Genomic DNA, 21,550 nt, shown 5'->3' with positions numbered 1-21,550 from the left:
CAGAATTAAACAAGTGTCTGGTCAGTCAAAAACCTGTTATACTATAAAGATTAGTGGATCCAAATTTCATTTTATTACAAATTTATTTTCTCTCTATTTAATTGTTAGGAAGCTGAAAATACTGTATTCTGAAACGAGGACAGAAATACTATTGAACCTCCACAGTGGAACAATCTGTTCATAATAAATGTGTGTTCTTTTTTGTGCCTATATGTATGTATCTCTCTTACCAACCAATGTTTAGTATACTGAATTTCTGTGTTTTAAAAAACTCAGAACTTACGTATTTTGTTATCACTAGTCAAAAGACTAGAAATACATCAAGCAAACAAACAGCAATATTCATCATTTCAAATCTAACCAAAAAAGCCAAGCTTAACTGTAGGCATGACAGCCCCAACAGCAGTCCATGGAACACTTTGCAAACAGAGGTTTCATCAGTGAACCCTTTGCCATTATGCACAACGAACTAAGAAAATCAGTTTTCATGCATGTATAGATCAAATGAACCAGAGAACATACTAAATCAGTGACAGTGCTGTAGAACAGAAACATTTATATGTGAAAGTGAGCCAATATTCATACAGAAGGGGACATAATTAGAATAATCTAATTCAATTAACAGAAGATAAGTAAGGCTCAATATCAATGTGAAATAACTTATTAAGAGAAATGATAGGAGCCATATAGCTTGTAACATTTACAATTAGACTAGACAAAATACTAGGGAACTATAAGGAACAAATTCTGTCTACTAAACTAGACTAAGGGTGTGTCTAGACTACAGTTTTGTCGACAAAAGTGGACTTTTGTCGACAAAACTATACCTGCGTCTACACTACCGCTGAGTTCTGTCGACATAACGTCGACAGAACTCAGCAGTTTTGTCGACGCTGGTAAACCTCATTTTACGAGGCATAACGCCTTCTGTCGACAGAGTTTCTGTCGACAGAAGGTGTTATTGCATGTAAACTGTCCTTTGCGTCTACACTACCATGTCAACAAAGCAGCTTGCTTTGTTGACAGAACTGAATGTAGTGTAAACGCTCTTTGTCGACAGAAGTTTTGTCGACAGTATCTGTCGACAAAACTTCTGTCGACAAAAGCCTGTAGTCTAGACGTACCCTAAGTCTCAATTAACTTAGAAAACTCCATTAGTTTATGTTATAGTTGCAAGGGTGCAACTGAGATCATAATTTTGTTTTCAGGATCTTAACTCTGGCCATGTGAAAGAAGAAAACAATGCAGCTTGACTTTCAAAACAAATATAGAGTTGTAAGACTGCCATATAGAAATAAATTCATGGGTAAAAGGATAACTTATTTTATGTGGAAGCAGAAAGACACTGAGCATGAAATCCCATAATTCCATTGTTGAAGACTGACAACTGGACTGGATGATATACCTTTTCAACCTATAATCTTATGATTCAAAGTAAATTTGTAGAGCTAACTTTTTAAAAGTTCTCAAGTACTATTCTCACAAAATTAGCAGGAAAATCTGTACTCGCAAAAAAATGTATTTGCACACATAAATTAGGAATTTGAGCACACACACACTTGATTTTCACTGTCTCATACATAAATGCTCACAAATACCTGCTTGCAAAACTTGCAGTGCAGTAACAAAGGCAATCTGAAAATTTGGTTCTATATGTTTTTAGTTTAATTTGTTTTGAGCAAGCTTTTACCTTAACATTGTAAAAATATAACGAGGGCTCGCAGCATCCTTGCCACCATGTAGCCTGGTACCAAACTGACCAATCGGCTGCAGGAGGTTAACATTGTTACTTCCAACAAAATTCTGAGCCAAATTGACAATAGTCATCATTAATGCTTGCTGGAAGAAAATACAAACACATTGTTAACTATTCAGTTTAAGAAATTGTATTCTTCCCTTATCAAGCTAGCAGAAAATATTTTCCTTGTCAGATAATGCACAACTCATGCTACTGATTTCAAACATGGTCTTGCTGAAAAATTTGTTACACAAAAAGTGACTCTGTCATTCAAATTGTTACAATATTGCATTCTCTCTCCCATAGAATGATGTTTTTGAACAGGTATTTTTATATTTATATTTTGACAAAGCTAGTCTTTTGGCAGTATTGCCAATATGTCTGATAAATACCATAAAGGCTAGAAAACTATATTTTATCAGAAATTCTTTAATGATATTAAACACGGAGAATTCCAAAATGTTCTGGAAAGAGACCATGGAAGTCCATTTTAATTTGTTTACTTTTGCATAAGAACAATGCATCTTTCCTGGCTAAGTTTAAAACATGGTCAGGTATACATTGGCATGACTGAGGACATAGTTCCAGTCCACTATTTCAGTTCTCCATCATATATTCCCACAGCCTAGAAACCTTTGTATGGGAAAGGACTGCGCTTGAAGGAATAAAACTAATTGCTTTCTTATCAAAATGGATTCAACTTGGTTCATTTTCTTAAAAAGATTCTAAACACTCCTGTATATAGACTCATGGTCAACTGGTAAGTGCTTTTGACAAAATAAATGTTTTTACCTATATTCTATATTTAAAAAAAATACATCCTTTCCATTCTTCCTTCATACTTACTTCTCCATGATGATAGGCTGACATTTCAGCAACAGAACCAGCCAGCTGAGCAACTTTAACCTCACGTTTATCATTTCTCTTAAAGCAAGTGAACAGAACTTTGCGCTGCCCTGGCTTAAAACCTGTTTAGAAGAATAATGGTTCTTAAATACACATATACACACACCTTTCTGAAATTAGAAATGTGCTCTCAGAGAGACAGAATTTATAATCTCTTTTGAAAGGGACCTAAATTTTATGTTGAATGAAAACACATTTATGTAATATTTAGCACATTCATAAACTTACAGTTGAACCTCTATTAACCGAGACTCTCTGACATGGCAACATCCAGCACTGACGCTGCAGGACCAAAGTCCCAGTGGAGGGCTTGTGGCCAGAAATCCTGTGCAACTTAAATTAAATAAATAAATAAATGAAGATTGCCTAGCTCCTAGAACTGGAAGGGACCTTGAAAGGTCATCAAGTCCAGTCCCCTGCCTTCACAGCAGGACCAAGTACCTCCCTGACAAATTTTTGCCCCAAATCCCTAAATGGCCTCCACAAGGATTGAACTCACAACCCTGGGTTTAGCAGGCCAATGCTCAAACCACTGAGCTAGGGCTGCCCAGCAAGGTCGGGTGCTCTAGCAGGGCCGACAGTGGGGCCAGCAGCAGCCGGAAGTAGGAGGGAGGTTAGCTGGCCTCCGGCTAGTAACAAACCCAGGACTGGAAGACCTCCCCTGGTGCAACAAAGTCCCTCATCCGGAACCAGTTAGGTCCCGAGTGTGCTGGACCAAGGAGGTCCAATCTGTAATTTAAAAACAAATTTACCTTAAACTAAGTATAAGCGATGAAAAGGAACAGCAATACAAACTAAAAGTTTCCAGACAATTAACTTATTAATAGGCAGCATTCAATAGTTCCCTATGCTATATTGCTAAATCTCAATTCTGCCTCTGTATTCAGAAAGGTGCCTTCTGCATCCCCCGTGAAACTCCACCCAAATATGGTTATTTCTGAAAATTTCCCTTTGCAATTACTTGCAAGAGACTGGTAGATACATATAAAGGAATGTCATATGCACTGAATATGCTCTAGCCCAAGACTAAGCAGGACTTTCCCTATAATTGTTGCTTACACTAGCTGGGATCAGTGGTGGTGTTGGGCACCAGAACTGAAATCTAGGTCTCCTCAGTGATTTCAGTGCTCCCCTGCTGGTGCCCAAACAGCCTGAGAGCAAGATATAGACTCAAACAGAGAGGAGTTGGGAGCAGAGAGGGACTGGTACAGGCTAACGTGGATAAAGGGCCACCCTACAGGGGTACAAGACTATAGTAGGGACAGGTTCAGAAGTGTCTGTAACCATTAAAACACATACTTCCAAAATAAAACCCAGGTTTCCTGAGTGCCAAACACTTTCCTGCTGTCTAGCAAGTAACAAAGGAAAATCCATTAGCAAACTCTGTCATTCCCTTTTAGGGTATGTCTACACTACAGCGCTATTTCGAATTAACTTAATTCAAAATAGTTAATTCAAATCAAGCTAATTCGAATAAACGCATCTACACACACACACACACACACACACACACACACACACAACTATTTCGAAATACCGCATCCACACTGAGTGGACCCTGAACCGAAGTTAAGGCTGGCCGGAACCAGTGCCGGCAGGGCATCAGGTTAGGATTTAGCATATGGGGCTGCTGCCTGAGGCTAACTGAGCTCCGCGCTTAAAGGGACCCTACTCCCACCCCAGACAGACAGTTTTCAGGGTTCCCTGCTTGCTTGTCTACCTCGATGAGGGACAGCAAAGCAGTTCTGTCTAGGAGTGCCCACACTCGGGACACCACAGCACTAGTCCACATGGAGCCAGAGCTGCCCCGGGCACGCCGGTGCGTCTCGTGGGGTCGTTGCCATCAGCCTGGCTGCACTTGCTGCAGGCTGCCATCCGGGGGGATTCATCAGGGGGCTGTCAGGATCCAGGAGGCCCTGCAGGAGCCCTAGAGACACCCCGGTCCTCCCCACTGGGGGATTGTGCCCCATTTCTCTCTCACTTCCTTCCACTTATCCCTCCCTAGCCCCTTTCCTGATGTCAAATAAAAGACACATGTTCAAAAATAGAAACAGGGTTTTTATTGAACAAAACTGGGGGGGAGGGGACGAACCTCTGAGGAAACTGGGAAAAGAAGGTGGGAGAGGGGAAGAGAGAGGGTGAGAGACGGGAGGGAGAAACCTGGGAGGAGGGAGCTGGAAGGGGGAAGCAAGGGGAAAAGGGGGGAGGGGAAGCTCAGGGCCCAGGGTTGGAGGTCTCGCTGAGTCAACTTGATTTTCATGCAAACCTGCTCCTGGGTTCACATGTGGCCTTTGGTGGCCAGGCTGGCAGCTATCCTGCCATAGACGGCCGCATTCCTCCATCTAGTGCAGAGATCATGGACGTTAGGGGCATCCCCCCCCAAACCTGAATAAGGTCCATGATCTCCACCCTGGACCAGGAAGGCGCTCACCTTCTCCAGCCCGTCAGGCTCCTGGGAGCAGGCAGACTGCTCCTGGGGAGTGGTGGAAGGCTGGCTGCCAGTGGCTTGCTGGCTCATGTTTTGGGGCCACTGGGCCAGGGGCCCCGGTGCACACTGCTGGCTCTGGGCTGGCAGGCTTGGAACTGGTACAGGCACTTTGGCCAGGGTCTACCCCTTTAATGGTACTGGGGCTGGGGGGAGAGGAGAGTAAGTTTTCCTGGTTGTGCCCAGAGTGGCCACCAGGGCTCCCTGGGAAGGGCTGGAGGCCCCCTATTTTGAATTAAGTGTCTACACAGCACTTAATTTGAAATAGCTATTTCGAATTTGGCATTATTCTGCATAGAATGAGGTTTACCAAATTGGAATTAAGTGCTCCGCTATTTCAAATTTATTTCGAAATAGTGTCTATACATGCAAACCACTATTAAAGTTAATTCGAAATAACGGCTGTTATTTCTCAAGAAGTAGAGGTTTGTGTTGTGGGTATAAAATTTCTCACTTATGTGGGAATGACTATAGAGCCACGAGGGAATTTCTCTGTTTGCTTTATTTAAAAACTGAAGAAATTACATGTACAAGTTACATTAAAAGAACAGTAAGGTTGCAAAGTCAAGCACTCAAAAATTGAGAAATGCCAAAATTAATTGTTATCCATTCAACCTAGTCCTTATTTACATGATCAAGTACTCTCTTTTATACAGAATCCTTAATGGGGTTTTGAGATTTTTGGATATGTTTTTAATTGTATGCTATTCTCTCTTATCTGTGAAGAGGTCAACAGAGAAGGATTCCTCTTGCATGAAGGGAGAAGATATCAATCGATCTTTTCCCTCAGCCTGGCTAGCCCCCTTTTCAGTACTATGAGCAAGGAACTTTAGGTTCTTGGACTTCTCACCTAAATAAGAAGTTGTCTGATTAAGGGTTCTCTATTGCAGCTGGATGAGAACTGCAATCTGAGTGTAGCTGCCTTAAGCACAATTTGTGCTTTACAGGCAGTCCCCGACTTACGCGGAACCGACTTATGTCGGATCCGCCCTTACGAACGGAGCTCTCTCGCCCCGGAAGTCGGGGCGAAAAAGCCCCGTTCGTAAGCTGCTCCGGTGCCCCTGGTCTGCTGGAGACCGTCTCCAGCAGACCAGGGACACCGGGCGGGTTCCCGCGCTTCTGAGGCTTTGCCAGAGCAAAGCCTCAGAAGCGCGGGAACCGCTGCTGCTGCCCCTTGAGACCCGGTGCCTGTGGTCTGCTGGGGACGGTCCCCAGCAGACCACAGGCACCCGGACTGAAGCCGCAGCCGCGGGGGGGGTCCCGCGCCTCTGAGGCTTTGCCAGAGCAAAGCCTCAGAGGTGCAGCACCCCGCTGCCGCTGCGGCTCTGCTCCCCGTGTCCCTGGTCTGCTGGGGGGGGCGCGCAGCTAGTGTGCTCCCCCCCCCCCCCCCAGCAGACCAGGCTTTTGTTTTGGACTCTGGGGCAGAGCAACTGGGGCGCTGCCGATTGGTCCTGCAGCGCCCGTGGGCACTACTGGACCAACCCGGCAGCACCCCAGCTGCTCTGCCCCAGGTCCTGATTCAGCCGCTGCTGGTCAGTTTCAGCAGCGGCTGAATCAGGACGTCTGGGGCAGAGCAGATGGGGTGCTGCTGGGTTGGTCCAGTAGCACCCCAGCTGCTCTGCCCCAGGCGTCCCCAAGTCAGCTTCTGCTGAAACTGACCAGCGCTGACTACAGGAAGCCCCAGGCAGAGTTGCTCTGCCCCGGGCTTCCTGGAATCAGCTGCTGATCAGTTTCAGCAGCAGCTGACTTGGGGACGCCTGGGGTTCTTAAGTTGATTCTGTATGTAAGTCAGAACTGGCGGTCAGTTTCAGCAGTGTCTGAATCTGGACGCCAGTTCCGACTTACATACAGATTCAACTTAAGAACAAACCTACAGTCCCTATCTTGTACGTAACCCGGGGACTGCCTGTACTGTGAAGTCTATTGTTGAGGCATAGGAGAATTCATATCCCACTTGTGAAACTCCCAGCCCCTTTTTCCTGGATGACCAAGAGTACATGAAAACAGTATGGGCACAGATCTCCGTCTCCTGCTGTGAGCTTTACAAATGGAGAGTGCTTGGTGTTTAGGGTGCTTCTTTGCATGTCCATGTTACTCCACAAGAGAAAAGTGGTGAACCTGACAGAATTCCCAAAAGATCCCAGCATTGTCCCAATGACTTGAAAACACTGTCCATGATGTGAAATGATAGGACTTTCACCCTAAACTGCTCCCAATTGCTAATTTGAATTGAATATTGCTGAATACAGGCCCTGAAAGCACAGAACACTTGTATCAGAAGTAGAGCATCTGCACAGCACAGGAATGAGGTTTGGCTAAGTGGATAGACTGTAAAGCTACAGCAGGGCTACTCAACTTTGTAAGCCCCTGTTACTCTCACTACATGCCGGGGGCCGCAACTTAAATGTGATTGCATATACATGCAAATATATGCAAATAACTTCTTTCACACTGACAGGCATGAATACAAAGATTAAGCCTTAAGTATGGCACCAGACCCAAACGTGGCCAGTGTGAGCCAGTCAGCACCTCTCAGGCTCTGCCCACAAGGCTAAGCAGCCAGCACTTCCCACAATTCCCCAGCACTCCCAGCACCTCCTTCCGGGGGCCAGAAATGCAGACACCCTGTACCAGTCTTTTCCAGCCAGCCCCATCTACCTTCTGTCTTTCAATGCTCATCCTGCCTGGGAGACTCCTCACCATTGTGAAGCATGCTCCTTATAAAGGCCATGTTCAAAGGATCCCACCCGTGGGCTGCATGTTGAATAGCCCTGAGCTACAGCTTGAGTTGCCTCTGGTTTCATTTCAGACAAGTAACTCAGTACTGTACATTAGTAGCAATGTAATGAAGTAGAAACAAACAGGGTTTTGATTTCTCTCACTTATTCCAAAATTTCATTCTTAGAGTGCCAACTTCTTTTCAACTATAGTCACAGCCTTCAAAGTGAAAAAGATAAGATGGCATTGCTTCATAAATCACCATGAATATTTACTTACCATCAACAAGAGATGGAATGGATCTCTCATTGTCTGAGTTTGAGAAGAGAATTAACTCCTTATTGATGAAGTCATTGTAAGTCAAATGCTTTGTTGCCGTACCATACAGAAATTGCTAAAAGAAAATTTATACATCAGTATAATTTGAACATTGAAACAACATTAATTTTAGCCATCATCCTCCTGGGCTCTTCTCATTTAGAACTAACCTCTGGAAGGCCATGTAACCGACGCTGTCGTCTATCTTCCATGAAGTTTGTTAACCACTCTTTTCGGTCATCTATTTTCTTTTTACTGAAGGCCTGTAAATATTTCAGATCCAAGCTATTAGCATATATAACACTATAGGAATAATTTTAATAAATCGCTGTAAAATGTTGCAGCGTTCTTTTAAATATAAATTATCTTTTATTAAAGGTAAAAACAGTAAAAATCTTTATAAATGGTTGTTTAATAGAGGCATTAAATACATATCCTACACTCACAAAAATAACCTATACTTTAACAAATATAAAGAGTATCAAATTATTTAATTCTCTGATTAGCAAATGCTTGAGTTTTACAATATTTTTTGAGATCCACACATAGTGGGCTGTGTTTTGTAGGTCTTGCTCAAGAAAAAAATTCCCACTTTTCAGAGTAGAACTGTGCTTTCAAGTCAAACTAAGTAGCTGAGAGCTTCTCTCATATAGATTGCAAGATAGGGCCCTATAAGCCACAGTCTGATATCAATATGAAGCTTAAATAAATGGCTTTATAACTAGGGAATTCTGTAGCTATCACCTGTCCCCCCCTGCCTCCCACAGAAACAGCAGCATGGGGGGGAACTGGTGCTCCCCACAAGTACTGCCCCCCCATGCTGCTACCTCTGATAGAGGCTAGTGGGGGGGAGGAGGGAGGAAAGAGAGCTGGTATACATGGGAAGTGGCCTTCGAGCTGGCTCCCTGCACATATCAGCTTTCACAAATCCATCTCCCCTCTATCTCTAATAATGAAAATGCCAGCTCCCTGCCAGTACCAGCTCCTGCCCCTCCCACCCCCATGTGCAAATGTGTAACCACAAAAAAAAAATCAGAGGTTATACATTTACACAAATACATGTTAGTTAACAGCCCTACTTTGTAGGTTACCATCAATAACTTTTTCTCTCCTCTCACCTCCAACTGTCTAAGTTTTACTATAGAAAGAAGCAATTTGGCCTTTGGTTTTCACAGAATCAGTAGAAAGAGTCAGAACTATGATTTGTTCATGTGTGATCTGGGACGAGGAATTCCAGGTCACAAACTGTCGGTTTATCTGTGCCGTTTAGGTGTGTCATGCTTCTCCAGCACAAAGTAAAAATGTTTTAAAAGACAATATATGTGGCATTTATGTTCTCTATGCTATTCTAGTTCATAATTTTTGAGGGGTGTTTACTGAATTATTTATCTGAATTTTAAAAATTAATTTTATTCTGCTCTGATATAAGCCAGTACCACTCTTTTTAGTAGTCTAACTATATAAGTCCTAGAAGGCCATAGTTCCCAATTCCATCCTCCAAAAAAAAAACCTACTCTTGAACAAAAATGGGGAGCTGCCAGCAGGAAGTCTGAAAGAGAAATTAAATATGTGTATATGAGTTAGTTGCCTCCTACAAATCCAGATTTGCCGATCCCCTCACCAAAACACATTACCAAGTCTAAAAAAACGTTTATTTAAATTAATTAAAAATCATTATCAGTATCCTTTTCAGAGTTGTTTTAATATCGTTGCATAATGTCAGGTGGTGAGACAGATGTTCATGAGGCCCAACCTCTGAATGGGAATTGTTTTTAATACTTGGCTGTGAGGATTCCCCACCAGAAGTCATGAGGATGGGGGCTTCTTACATCAACAGTGTTCTTCAGAAAAGTGATCCTATCTTTCCCCTAAATTACTTAATCCTACTTTCCTTTATTGAGAGGAAAGCTACTTTTGTATCTTTTTATTTCCCTTTACATCTGATAACTGTTGATAAAAAACCCCAGCAAGAGCTACCTCTCATCTGAACACACTTCACAGTGACATGCATCCTGCAGAAATGTTTTAGGGTTAGGCAATATAGCTGCTTTCCCAAATTAGTTTAAAATGTTTAATCTCTTTTTGTGCCACAGTACCCAAACATCTTTTCTTGTTTTAATGATACAATCACACACAGGAAACTAAAAATTATGTATCTAACCTCACTTGCTCAGTTAAATGTATGTTTCCAATTAATATCTAGCTGGTCACTCAGCCTTTCGTTCTGAAATCTCTTTCAGAGTTTTAATCAAAGCAGGCATTTCTGTGCTACCTAGATCTTTCAGTAGTGAATCTAAATGCAGTGTTTCTTGATATCCTTGCTATTTAAGATGATCAAAACTAACAAGCTGAGAATAAAGCCATTACCAATATATTTAATCACATTTAAAGAGTAAATGTAATATTGTTCAATCATTAAAAAAATCTGAAAAATGAAAAAATAAAATAAGCAAACACTGGACGCTATGGTATTTCTTGACCACTATACTTGCTGCAAGTGATCACATTCATAAAACATGGCACACAGGACCTTTAAAAGTTCTTACCAGTGTAATGGCAGCATCATCTTCAGGACCAGCATATCTGAATAAGATCCGATGCCTCTCCATGTCAGCAAAGTATTCCTTTGCTTCTTTAGCAGTGCTGGTACCCAAACCTGAATGATGAGAAGAAAAAAAAAATTACTGTATAAACATACTATTTGAATTGTCATGGTTTCCTAACAATTTACTGGGACTGACTTTGAAATAACTTCAAAAACAATCCTACAAGTACTTACTAAAGCAGATACCACCCAATTATTGCTTTTTTCAGCTCCATGATTTTTTTTAAACAAACCTTTGTAATATTTTATCTTCCATGCTTTGTGATTCTCCATATGTTTCTTCCACTCATCAAATTCAGGAATACTATAGAAGGCAAGCTCCTGCTTACTTTTACTTGCCTTAAAAATAACAAAAATATACATAGTCAGCCTTTTTTATAACATTACTACGATACATCAAAAATCTTTATTGTCAGTATCAGCTGTACCTTTACAATGGGAGTAATGAATTCCTCAAGAAAACCATGTTTCAAAAGAGATGGCCAATTGTGATGAATAAAATTGATTAACAATCCTTTTATGTGAGATCCATCCTGATCCTAAATATGAAAAAAGAACACTATCAATAAATACTGAATATTAGCTCCAATACAAATGAACGGACAAAAACAAAGACAATGTATGATGAATAGTGGTAGAAATGTAGCCGTGTTAGTCTGGTGCAGCTGAAACAAAAAACAGGACCGTGTAGCACTTTAAAGACTAACAAGATGGTTTAATAGGTGATGAGCTTTCATGGGCCAGACCCACTTCCTCAGATCAAATAGTGGAAGAAAACTGTCACAACCATATATACCAAAGGATACAATTAAAAAAAAAATGAACACATATGAAAAGGACAAATTAAATTTCAGAACAGAAGGGGGATGGATGAGGGAAAGAGGGGAGGTAAATGTCTGTGAGCTAACGATATTAGAGGTAATAATTGGGGAAGCTATCTTTGTAATGGGTAAGATAATTAGCGTCTTTATTCAAATTTGAGTGTAAAGTGTCGAATTTAAGCATGAATGACAGTTTAGAGGATTCTCTTTGAAGTGAAATCTTAAAAGGTCTTTGAAGCAGGATGCAGGTAATCAAGTCGTTAAGACAAATGTCCTTTTTGGTTGAAATGGCAAGAAACTGTTTTTTCTTTGTGATCCTGTCAGATATCTGTTTTTTGGACAAACGTCTCAGACACTTCGCCAAAGGATCAATGCCCACAAACCAGGAAATATCTAGAATAAAACCCCTTCCCCTCTGTGTTGCTACAGAACTAGTTCTAGAGTGCCAGAGAGTACGAAACAGCCTATTTTCTGTTGAAGAAATTTCTTGTGAAAGGAGTTCCTGAAGAGGATGAGCGTAGGAGGGGGGAAAGGGAAGCAGCCACAAGAGAAGTAAGTAAATGGAATACTCTATAGAGATCATCTCCAAAACCACTTGTCTGTTCTGACTCCCAAGCCCACTGGAATTGGTAAGAAGGCAGGTAAATCGACGCAACTTGTAAGAATGAGGATTGCAACTCAGGATTCAACTGTCTAGTCAAAATATGAGATAGATTTTCTAGTAAGACAGCATGATCTAGTATGGCTCAAGTTTAGAAATCAAACATCCCTGAATTCTAATGCCCAATCCATCTCTCATTTACTGTGGCCTTCGGCAAATCATTGGTTAAATACTAGAATAAGCTGCCCAGACAGACAGACAGAGAGAGAGAGGTTAGACAGACATCTATCAGGGATGGTCTAGATGGTACCAGCTCCTGCCACGAGGGCAGGGGAATGGATTCAATGACCTTTTAAGGTCCCTTCCAGTTCCCGTTTTCTATGATTTAGGCCCATGAGAATCCACAACTAACTTCAATTAGTGCTATGGTAGTTTAGCACCTTAGACAAATATTAGATCAGAAGGATTTTTGAAAATGTGGACCTTAGCTTCCCCCTCAATTTTATATATGTAAAATGGAGATAATACATAAATAAATAATTCAGAGGGGTATTTAAGGATTGTTTGTGAAGTGTTTTCTAAAAAGTAAGTACTATGCAAATATGAATGATCATCAATGAACTTCAACACACAATATGTATAAAAATCCTTATTTGATTTAGCTTGTCTGTATTTTGATATTATTCCTAGCAAAAAGGTGCAAGTTTTACTAGCCATTTTGAAGAGGATTCCAACACTATTTTCCCATAACATTTAGCAATTTTTAAAAAGAACGCTACTTATTGTTATGACACTGAGATATTTTCTTCTCCCATTTCCCCTAAAACCTGACCTTCCTCCCATTTTTTCCCCTACTCCTGTGCCAACACATTTATATGTGAGGTCAGATAATTTCTCATACACACTACAGTAAATAAGATTTTCAATCAGTAGGGTTGCACTGGTATAGCAAAGCAGAAATTGGTTATCTGTTTGATACCAGCTGTAACTTTACAGTGGTTACAGGGAAATTTTCCCTCAAACAACATCATGCACAGTGGAGAATTTTTCTACACAGATCTGTGTCGTTCTTCTGCAAAGACAGGGTAAAAGTGATACCTACAAAACAAGAAAAATTAAAAAACAATTACTCTAAAATTTCTTAGTTTTATGTTTTTTTAAATCTGCATCTCTCAAACTAACCTGATCAGTCATGATCATAATCTTTCCGTATCTTAAAGATTTTAGAGATTCTGGATCTTCATAGCTTTTCTTGTACTGCAGACCAACTATTTTGATAATGTTGTTGATTTCTGCATTTTCCATAATCTGCATAAAAAAAGAGATTCAGCACAGAGTAAAAAAAGAACTGTGTGTTGATATCTTAATATTTGTTTAATATTTATGCCAGTTATACCAAAAGTTCCCAATTTTTAAGGGTCTCTCAGTTCAGGGGTTCCCCAGTGTTGTCAACTCATGATTTTAATAAGTTGTGCAATATTTTATACATTCTGAAAGCCTACATCTCCAAAAGTAATTTTACTAAATGGAAATTTTGTATTTCAATAAAAAAGTAAATTTTTAGCCCTCACATTTGCTGAGAAACTCTTGAAAATGCAAATCCCAAAAACCAATAAAGACACACATCATTATTTTAAATATATCACAATTTTTAAGTCATATTTTGAAGCTGACAAAAAAAAAAAAAAACTACAACATTAGGGGCTGGCAGTATTGCTTACCTGCTTATGAGAAGCTTCCCGAACATTGAGAATTTTACCCCTGAGTGGGAATACCCCATATCTGTCTCGTCCAATGACCCCTAAGCCAGACACAGCTAACGATTTAGCAGAGTCTCCTTCTGTTAAAATCAATGTGCAGTCCAAAGAATGTTTGCCACCTGAGGAGGGGGGGCGGGAAGAGACAAGAAAGAAAGCAAACCAAAAAAGAAAGATTATTAAATTCAAATGCAGGAAATATATTTGTACTAAGTTATCAGTATTCTCCCTAAACCAAAACGATAGATAATTCTTCAATCCAGGGAGAATTCTTCAATACCCCCCTGCCACCGAAGAAGGCTAGGGCTGCAGCATGGCAGCTCAGCTTCCCCCTGCCACCAGGGAGAGATGGGGGCCAAAGCCACAGCACTGCAGCCCCGGCCCTCCACGTGGCCAAGAAGGATCAGGCTGGAGGTGGGCAGGGCTTGGCTCCAGGTGCAGGCCTCAGATGGAAGGGGTGGGACAGGGCTGGGACTTGTTCTCCCCAACTGAGCTTTCACTTGCCACCCATGCCTAAGACCCTATTAACTCCTTACTGTAAAGCATCTGTGAGTCTTAGTATCAAAAATAACAGCTGCAATTTGTAATTACAACATTATGGGTATCACCTGTCTTTCACTGATCATTAAAAATTTGCATAGAGAAGAATCATTTCAAGATGATAAAGTATGAACAGAAAAACTCTTTTTTGATAGATCACTAACATATTGATAAACTCTCTTTACAAACTTGTGTACAACAGATTTAGAGCTTCCAACAGCAATTTGACAATTCTTAACAACATTAGAAATATACATAATAAACTTATTGGCATTAAGTAATCATATTAAAGCTCTTACCAGCATCATTAGCATCATCTAGCTTTGGAATGCCCTTGATTTTACTGTGCTTCACTGATGAACATTTTTTATTCAACTGAGTCTGTGCCTTGAATTTGACCCAGTTCAGAATACTCTCTACAATACCACAATTAGAGGCCTATAAATGATAAAATAATGTAGTAAAGAATAAGAATCCAATCTAAGATCCATCAATAATTTTCAAATCCCTCAAACATTTTTTAAGAATACTTTAAAAACAATCAAGGAATTAACATCATTTATACATTAACATCCAAAAAAACCCTAACCTATCCTAAGCATTCCTTTCTTTTCTCTCTCACACGTGTTGTTGTTGCTTCTCCCCTGTCTATGTTCTTTTCCCCATTTATCATTATTTTGGTCTTGAGTTGTCTATTACTGAGGTGGGACTGAGAACCCTGCACATACAGGAGGCAGGTGGAGGCTCGGGGCCATTTGGGGCTTTGCACCTACAGGAGCTTGAGCTGCGGGCAGGGGCCGAACCACCTCTGCATCTGGGCTGGATCCCTGTGGGACCCAGCTCCCTGCAGGATTGGACACCCTGGGGTCACTTACCCATTCACCCCCACCTCGCTTGCCCAGCCTCCCTGCCCCCCCATTTCCCTGACCCCCAGCTTCCCTGCCCCTCCATTTACCTGACCCCCACCACTGCCTTGATCCCAGACCTATTCCCAGGGACAGCCTACCTCCTCCCCCCTCCTATCTCCCTGAATCCCCTCAGCCACTCTGCTTTAGCCCCAGTCACTCTCTGCCTCCATCTCTCCGTCCCTGGCAAGACACCCTACCCCCACAATCTGCTCTCGCATCCATAGTTGCTCCTTGCACTGTCTCTTGCTCCTGCTCAGACAGCCTACTTCTAGCCTGCTTCTGAACCCTACCTCCCACTGAGACCTTGCATCCTCATCTCCTTCTGCACTTTACCTCCCTCCTAGATCCTGCACACCATCCCTATGCCACTCACTCACAGCCCTGTCTCACACATTGAACCCCTCATTTTTGTCCCTACCCCAGCACCTAAGGGGGTTCATAAAATCCACTGACTTTGGAACCACAGAAAAGTAAATCTGGCCTATGAGAAGCCCTGAACCTCAATCCTCCCTGTCTCTTCCCCTCATCCTGTGGGGTTGGAACACCAGAGGAGTAAGGTGTCTCAGTTGGGGGCTACATCAGTGAGGGTTGAGTGGTTTGGGGGGAAATTTCTCCCTTGTGTGGTCCCCAACTGATTTTTCTGTGGGTCAGCGGCCCCTGACACAAAAAAGGTTCCCCACACTTACTATAAAGAAAACATTGAAACCTTTTGTGTTGGACACAAATATTTTACTTAGTTTATCAAACTTCATTTTAAATAAACATGAGAAAATTAAAACACTTAATCTGTTTAATAATTTAAATTAAACCAGCCTCCCTAGCACTAGTAAAATGACTCAAGCATAATTTTGTAATTAACGGTGAGTTCTATTAGCAACTGGAGATCCGCAGAAAGGTTTACATTGAGCAGGGTGATCCACAGGCCAAAAAGTTTGAGAACCACTTTTTTAAAGAGACTTTACCTAAAACCTCTAAATTGAAATATAAAACTACATTTTCAAATTATACTATTGGAAAGTATACATTTTAATAGCTGTATATTATTTGATTAAAAGAAGAATTACAAGTTTTTTATGTAAAAGTAAAAGCAGAGAATAATTCTCAAGTCAAAGGTACTGTACTACCAAATTTTGTACACTTCTACCTTTGTATTAGAATATGATCAGCATAAACTGTATGCAATCTTCCATAAACGGGCCATGAAAAAAAATTCCACATACAAATTGAAAGTGGCACAGTGCAGCCCATTGGCCCCCACTACTCAGAATGGAAGGGCAGCAGCAATCTGATCAAGCCATTTGTACAGTTTGTGGAAGCCTCTGGATTCATAAAAATGCAGATTCCCATTTTTATCTCATACTTCATTTGGGAGCCCAAGAAAACCTGGTCCAGGATGCAATTCCCATGTTCCTATATAAATAAAATGTACAATACTTACTGCTTTGAAAAATTTCTCTGATAGCTGGCACTTGGACCCAAAACTTTTAGGCTGAAGAGTCATGTTTTCCTTTGTCTGAGAATCAAAAGTTGGATTTTCAATCAGGCAATTCACAAAAACCCATATATGATTCTTCACCTGTTGAAAAAACATAGAAATCAATTCACTTATCAAAACTGTTGCCTCCATCCTTTTCAGTATATATCTTTAGTATATATGAAACTACTTGCCTGAAATGGTTTCACTGAAACTCCAGCTTTGTTCTTCTTCTTCACCACCTCAATCAATTTACCAACAATCTGATCCACTACATAATCAACATGCCTACCACCCTTAACGAAAAGAACAAAAACAAAACAAAACACTGAAATTCCAAACATCTTGCAATTTTATTACCAAAAATCACTGCATTCATATTGAGGTTGAATAATCTCTGTAACCACAAATATAATCCATGGCTTCACAAAACAGTAGCATGCATACATCCCTGTTTGTCTGATAGTTCGGAAGACAGATGATCCTGAAGCTCAGTAATGGTATATGCAACTCCACATAACTCCCAGCAGGGGCCTTTGTCTAACAGACACAAATGGTTTTAGAATATAGCAACATACGCATCTGAACGTGGAATCTTTTTCATCAAGTCACATTCTCCTCACTGCAGGGATTTAGGTCCATATCCACCAGGAAGTTAAGCTCTTAACTTCTACTGAAACTTTATGGACCCATGCCTTATTAGTGCATAAAATCTGGCCTGCACATGCTTCCCCAGATTTACACCATCCATCATTATATCTTCCTTCATCTATAAAATCCATGTTTTTCTTAGAAGAACTTATAAAACACTCCTGAAATAACACTGACAGCTATTTGTGTGCTGCTAATTTGAAGCAAAGCATTTTCCCTTACTACTCTGTGCCTCATATTAGTACTTAGGACAGGAGTGGGCAACAATTTCTTGCTGGGGGACACTTCAAAAATTTCTGAAGTGGTTCCGGGCTGCACCAGAAGGGGCGGGGCCAGGATACTTCCGGGTTCTCCACCCCCAGATCATGATTTGTCTGGGGGTGGGGAAGCACCTTTGCCCCCACCCCCCAAATTCCCCTTAGGTGCCCATGCCCATGGCTGGGAGGAGATCTCACACACTCCCGCACCCCAAGGCCAATCAGGTCCTGGGGGTGGGGAAGCACACAAAGCCTCCTCCAGCCCTGCCAGGAGCACGTGGCACTTTTAAGCACCAGGCGCTGCTCGCAAGATGCGGACGGAGTGGAGGAAACTTTACATGCTCCCCCGCCCCCAGGCCCTGATTGGCCTAGGGGAGGGGGAACGGCAAGGCCTCTGCCGGCCAGATCTGGCCCACGGAAGCCCTTTTGCCCACCCAACTTAGGAGGAGGAAAAGACCAGTAATAACTAGTAATTCTTCAATTAGCTATTCTGTCTTCAGATGAGCCAGAATTATTATTTCACATTAATGGACTGATAGCGTATTTAACACCCCAATTAAGATTTCTACCTTGGTACAATAGAAATTGACTACAGGACACCCTCTTTATCCCTTAACTTCTGAGAAGTTCAAATAGGCAGAATACTCAGATCCTATTTGCAAACAGCTAATTATGACAGCCTTTGTGATCAGACTCTATAACATCAGAAATGATTTTTAACCTATAAATGTTATTTTCTCAGTGAATATGATCAGCCTCTAAGAAGATGGGTCACATAAAAAAATCAATTATTTCAGCCTGAAGCTGACAATACTCAACCAACACTGCAGTAAGCTGACAATACTCAACCAAACAAACCTATTGTTTTTCCTTTTCCCTTCTTATATTTATGTCTGAATTTGTTGGGGAAACTGACTAAACAAAATTCTAACTTTTGTAAGTAACATTCCAGCATTTAAAGAAATGATGTTACAATAATCCTAATTTTGTAACTTGCAATTTTTGGACACTTTAGAGCAGCGATTTTCAATTTTTGTTCCCTCATGACCAGTTGAAAAAAATTATTGATGCCCACGACCCAAAATAATTTGGGTAGAGTGTGGGCTCTGGGCTGAGGAGGAGAGCTTTGGAGTGTAGGAGGGGGCTCTAGCTTGGAGGGGTAGAGGTCAGGGCTGGGGCAGGAGGGGCTTACCTTGATTGATTCCCAGTCAGCAGTGCAGCAGGGGTGCTAAGACAGGTTTCCATCCTCTCTTGGCACCCCAGACCATGCTGCCCTCAGTGCACTCACAGCCCCTCCCCCCCCCCACACACACACACCTAGGAGACAGGCCTGCTGCCAGCCACGTTTGAGGTGCAGCACAGTCTGCAGTGCCAGGACAGGAAAGTAGCCTGCCCTAGCATTCCCCACTGATCATCTGATCCTCCTGCATCAACAAGACCCAGTGACTGACATTCCATGACCTCAGTAATGGGTCGCGACCAACAGTTTGAAAACTATTGACTTAGAGTAAAAAAGTTGACATGTTAACAACCAAAACCATTAAAAAGAATCATCCTGCTAGCTACTGATATTTATATCATTCTGACCAGTAGGACAAAGCTGACATCAACATTTGGTTTGCACAGTTTGGAAAAGGGAACTGCATCATCTGGCTGGCTCTCAGGTTTGCCTCATCTGAGGCAAAAATCTTTGGTGCAAAACACCAAAACTAATCACTACGTTTATCCTGAAGGTATCGCATAAATCAGGTTCAGATGATATTTCTCTTCAAACCAAGTGGAGAGAGACAAAAAGTAACCAAAAGGGCAGAAAGCACCCTCCTGTGCATTTAAAAGACTAAATATCAGACTGGAGAAAAGGATGACAAGTTGGCCTTGACTGTTGAGTCTGAAGTAAGGATGTTTAAAAAAAAAAAAAAATCACTAAAATTTTTAATGGCTACACAGTTACTTGGCTATCCCAGGAGCAGGGCAGGCAGCCAATAAGCTCCAGGCTGCAGGCCCTACTCCCAGGGAGCTGCCTGTCACTCCACGCTGTTGCCCCTGTATCAGAGGCAGCAGCGCAGGATGGCAGGTGACTCCCTTGCATTCTTTTACATTTTTTTAGCAGTTACACAGTTATTAAAATAACCAATTTTTAACAGCCCTACTTCAGACACACCAATCGAGGGGGAGGGAGGATGGGACACAGCATTGGTAACCTATAAGCAGTCACTTATCTGCTAACATCCCTAGTCTAAAGATAATTAAAATTGGCCTTTTCTACATTTTTAGGCTTGCAATTATCGAGCTAAACTCTAGCAGACACAAACACTTTGGGTCAAAAGAACTCATAAATCTAGGAGAAAAGGGGAGAGCAGTCATACTTCAACTTCTCAATCTGTTTTAAGGTATCTGGAGCATGCTGACTTGCTCACACCAGTTGCCATTGTGGCTCAATATCTCATTACATCAAACACTACTAACAACCACAATGATTACTTCAAGAAGGAGAGAGACTACCTCACAATAACACCCCTCAAGGAATGTACAGATTTTCTTCTTAGCATTCCCCAATTTTTTAAAATCAGAGTGAGGCAAAACTGAATCTTCAGAAATGAGGAATGAAAGCAAACCATTCATGCTATTTACTCTCTGCAAAACAAAGTTTAAGAAAACTGACAGAAGTCTTGAAACAATTTCTACTGGTGCTCCAAAATTGTATGCTTGGTCAAGGCTGTGTTAAACAAAACCCCATCTAGATAGAGAATAACCTTGTCTGCTTAGAAAAAAATCATTAACAAAAGCACTGAAACAAATAAACTTTTAGCAATGTCTTTAAAATAAAGGCGGAGAGGTAAGAATGAAAGCTGAATCTAAAATATTAATACAAGAATTTTTAAAAATAAATATTTTGGTTTAGAACTACTTAATCATAATTTCACATAGGAAAAATATGTTTGAATATAGTGATTGTGGTATCTGCCACAATGACAATATTGTAGATTAAAATCCTCAGTTATAACAAAAATATGCAAAGTTAGAAGCAATTAATGCTTTCCTTCTCTACCTGACTAATGTGCCTGTAACTTCATGCTAACTTACTCTTCGCCAGCATGAACCATATCTATTGTAAATATGTATAACAGATATTCTGTATTTTATAAAATATAAAATCTAGGTCCCTACCTCAAAAAGTATGCAGTCTAACAGACATTAAAATAAATAAAACAGTTAAGCTGTATACACATCACTGACGAGACCAATGAAAGCATGCTTGCTTTGTTCAAAGAGCACAGGTAGTTTGACTATAATACTGTACACACAAGAAGTCAGTGATGGGATTGAAGAAGAGTTAATGTGGCCAGAGTGACAAGAAACAGCAGCTGTGTTTTGAATGTACTGTAAGGGAAAGAAATTGGAGAGAGAAGGGAAGGAAAAGAAGAGAAGGGTAGTTGTTACAGTAACAATGGAAAAAAATTATTAAGCAGAGACCAATGGTTTCACCAGAAGGGACGGACATTGATATCAGAGAAAGAAATGACTGGATTTAGTTCAAGATTTGGCGAAAGACAGAAGATCGGTATCTATTCCCACTCCGTCCTTGATTTCTACTGAAACTTCAGGTAACAGTTTCAATTAGTTCCAATTACTCAGTATGAGCTTTCTGATATGAATTCAGGTGAGGTCACGAAACAGCCATGAAACAATACTTTTGGCTATTATCTAATTGGGCTGGCAACCTAGAAATTGTCAAGGAATCTATAAACATTACCAATGCTCTAAGCCATC

The 21,550-nt window shown here is 41.1% G+C and overlaps 1 protein-coding gene across 3 annotated transcripts in view; it reads right to left on the bottom strand.

Annotated features, from left to right (window-relative positions):
* The window catches only part of TOP2B (DNA topoisomerase II beta), a 112,511-nt gene that overhangs the window by 27,618 nt on the left and 63,343 nt on the right, over positions 1-21,550 (bottom strand). For all 3 annotated transcript variants that reach the window (XM_006134319.3, XM_075922030.2, XM_025190305.3), the window contains exons 9-20: positions 17,066-17,167; positions 16,836-16,973; positions 14,789-14,927; positions 13,914-14,071; positions 13,375-13,500; positions 11,199-11,309; positions 11,004-11,109; positions 10,712-10,821; positions 8,336-8,428; positions 8,127-8,241; positions 2,585-2,706; positions 1,691-1,839 (exon numbers count right to left, since the gene is read on the bottom strand). In XM_006134319.3, coding sequence (XP_006134381.3) covers positions 1,691-1,839; positions 2,585-2,706; positions 8,127-8,241; positions 8,336-8,428; positions 10,712-10,821; positions 11,004-11,109; positions 11,199-11,309; positions 13,375-13,500; positions 13,914-14,071; positions 14,789-14,927; positions 16,836-16,973; positions 17,066-17,167 — 1,469 coding nt within the window. The remainder of the gene's footprint in view (positions 1-1,690; positions 1,840-2,584; positions 2,707-8,126; positions 8,242-8,335; positions 8,429-10,711; positions 10,822-11,003; positions 11,110-11,198; positions 11,310-13,374; positions 13,501-13,913; positions 14,072-14,788; positions 14,928-16,835; positions 16,974-17,065; positions 17,168-21,550) is intronic.

The sequence above is a fragment of the Pelodiscus sinensis genome, chromosome 2 (genome assembly GCF_052426305.1).
Source record: "Pelodiscus sinensis isolate ZL-2025 chromosome 2, ASM5242630v1, whole genome shotgun sequence".
In the NCBI taxonomy this organism is placed as follows: Eukaryota; Metazoa; Chordata; order Testudines; family Trionychidae; genus Pelodiscus; species Pelodiscus sinensis.
Note: the sequence above shows the minus strand (reverse complement) of the source record. Positions and strands in the feature narration are given on the sequence as shown.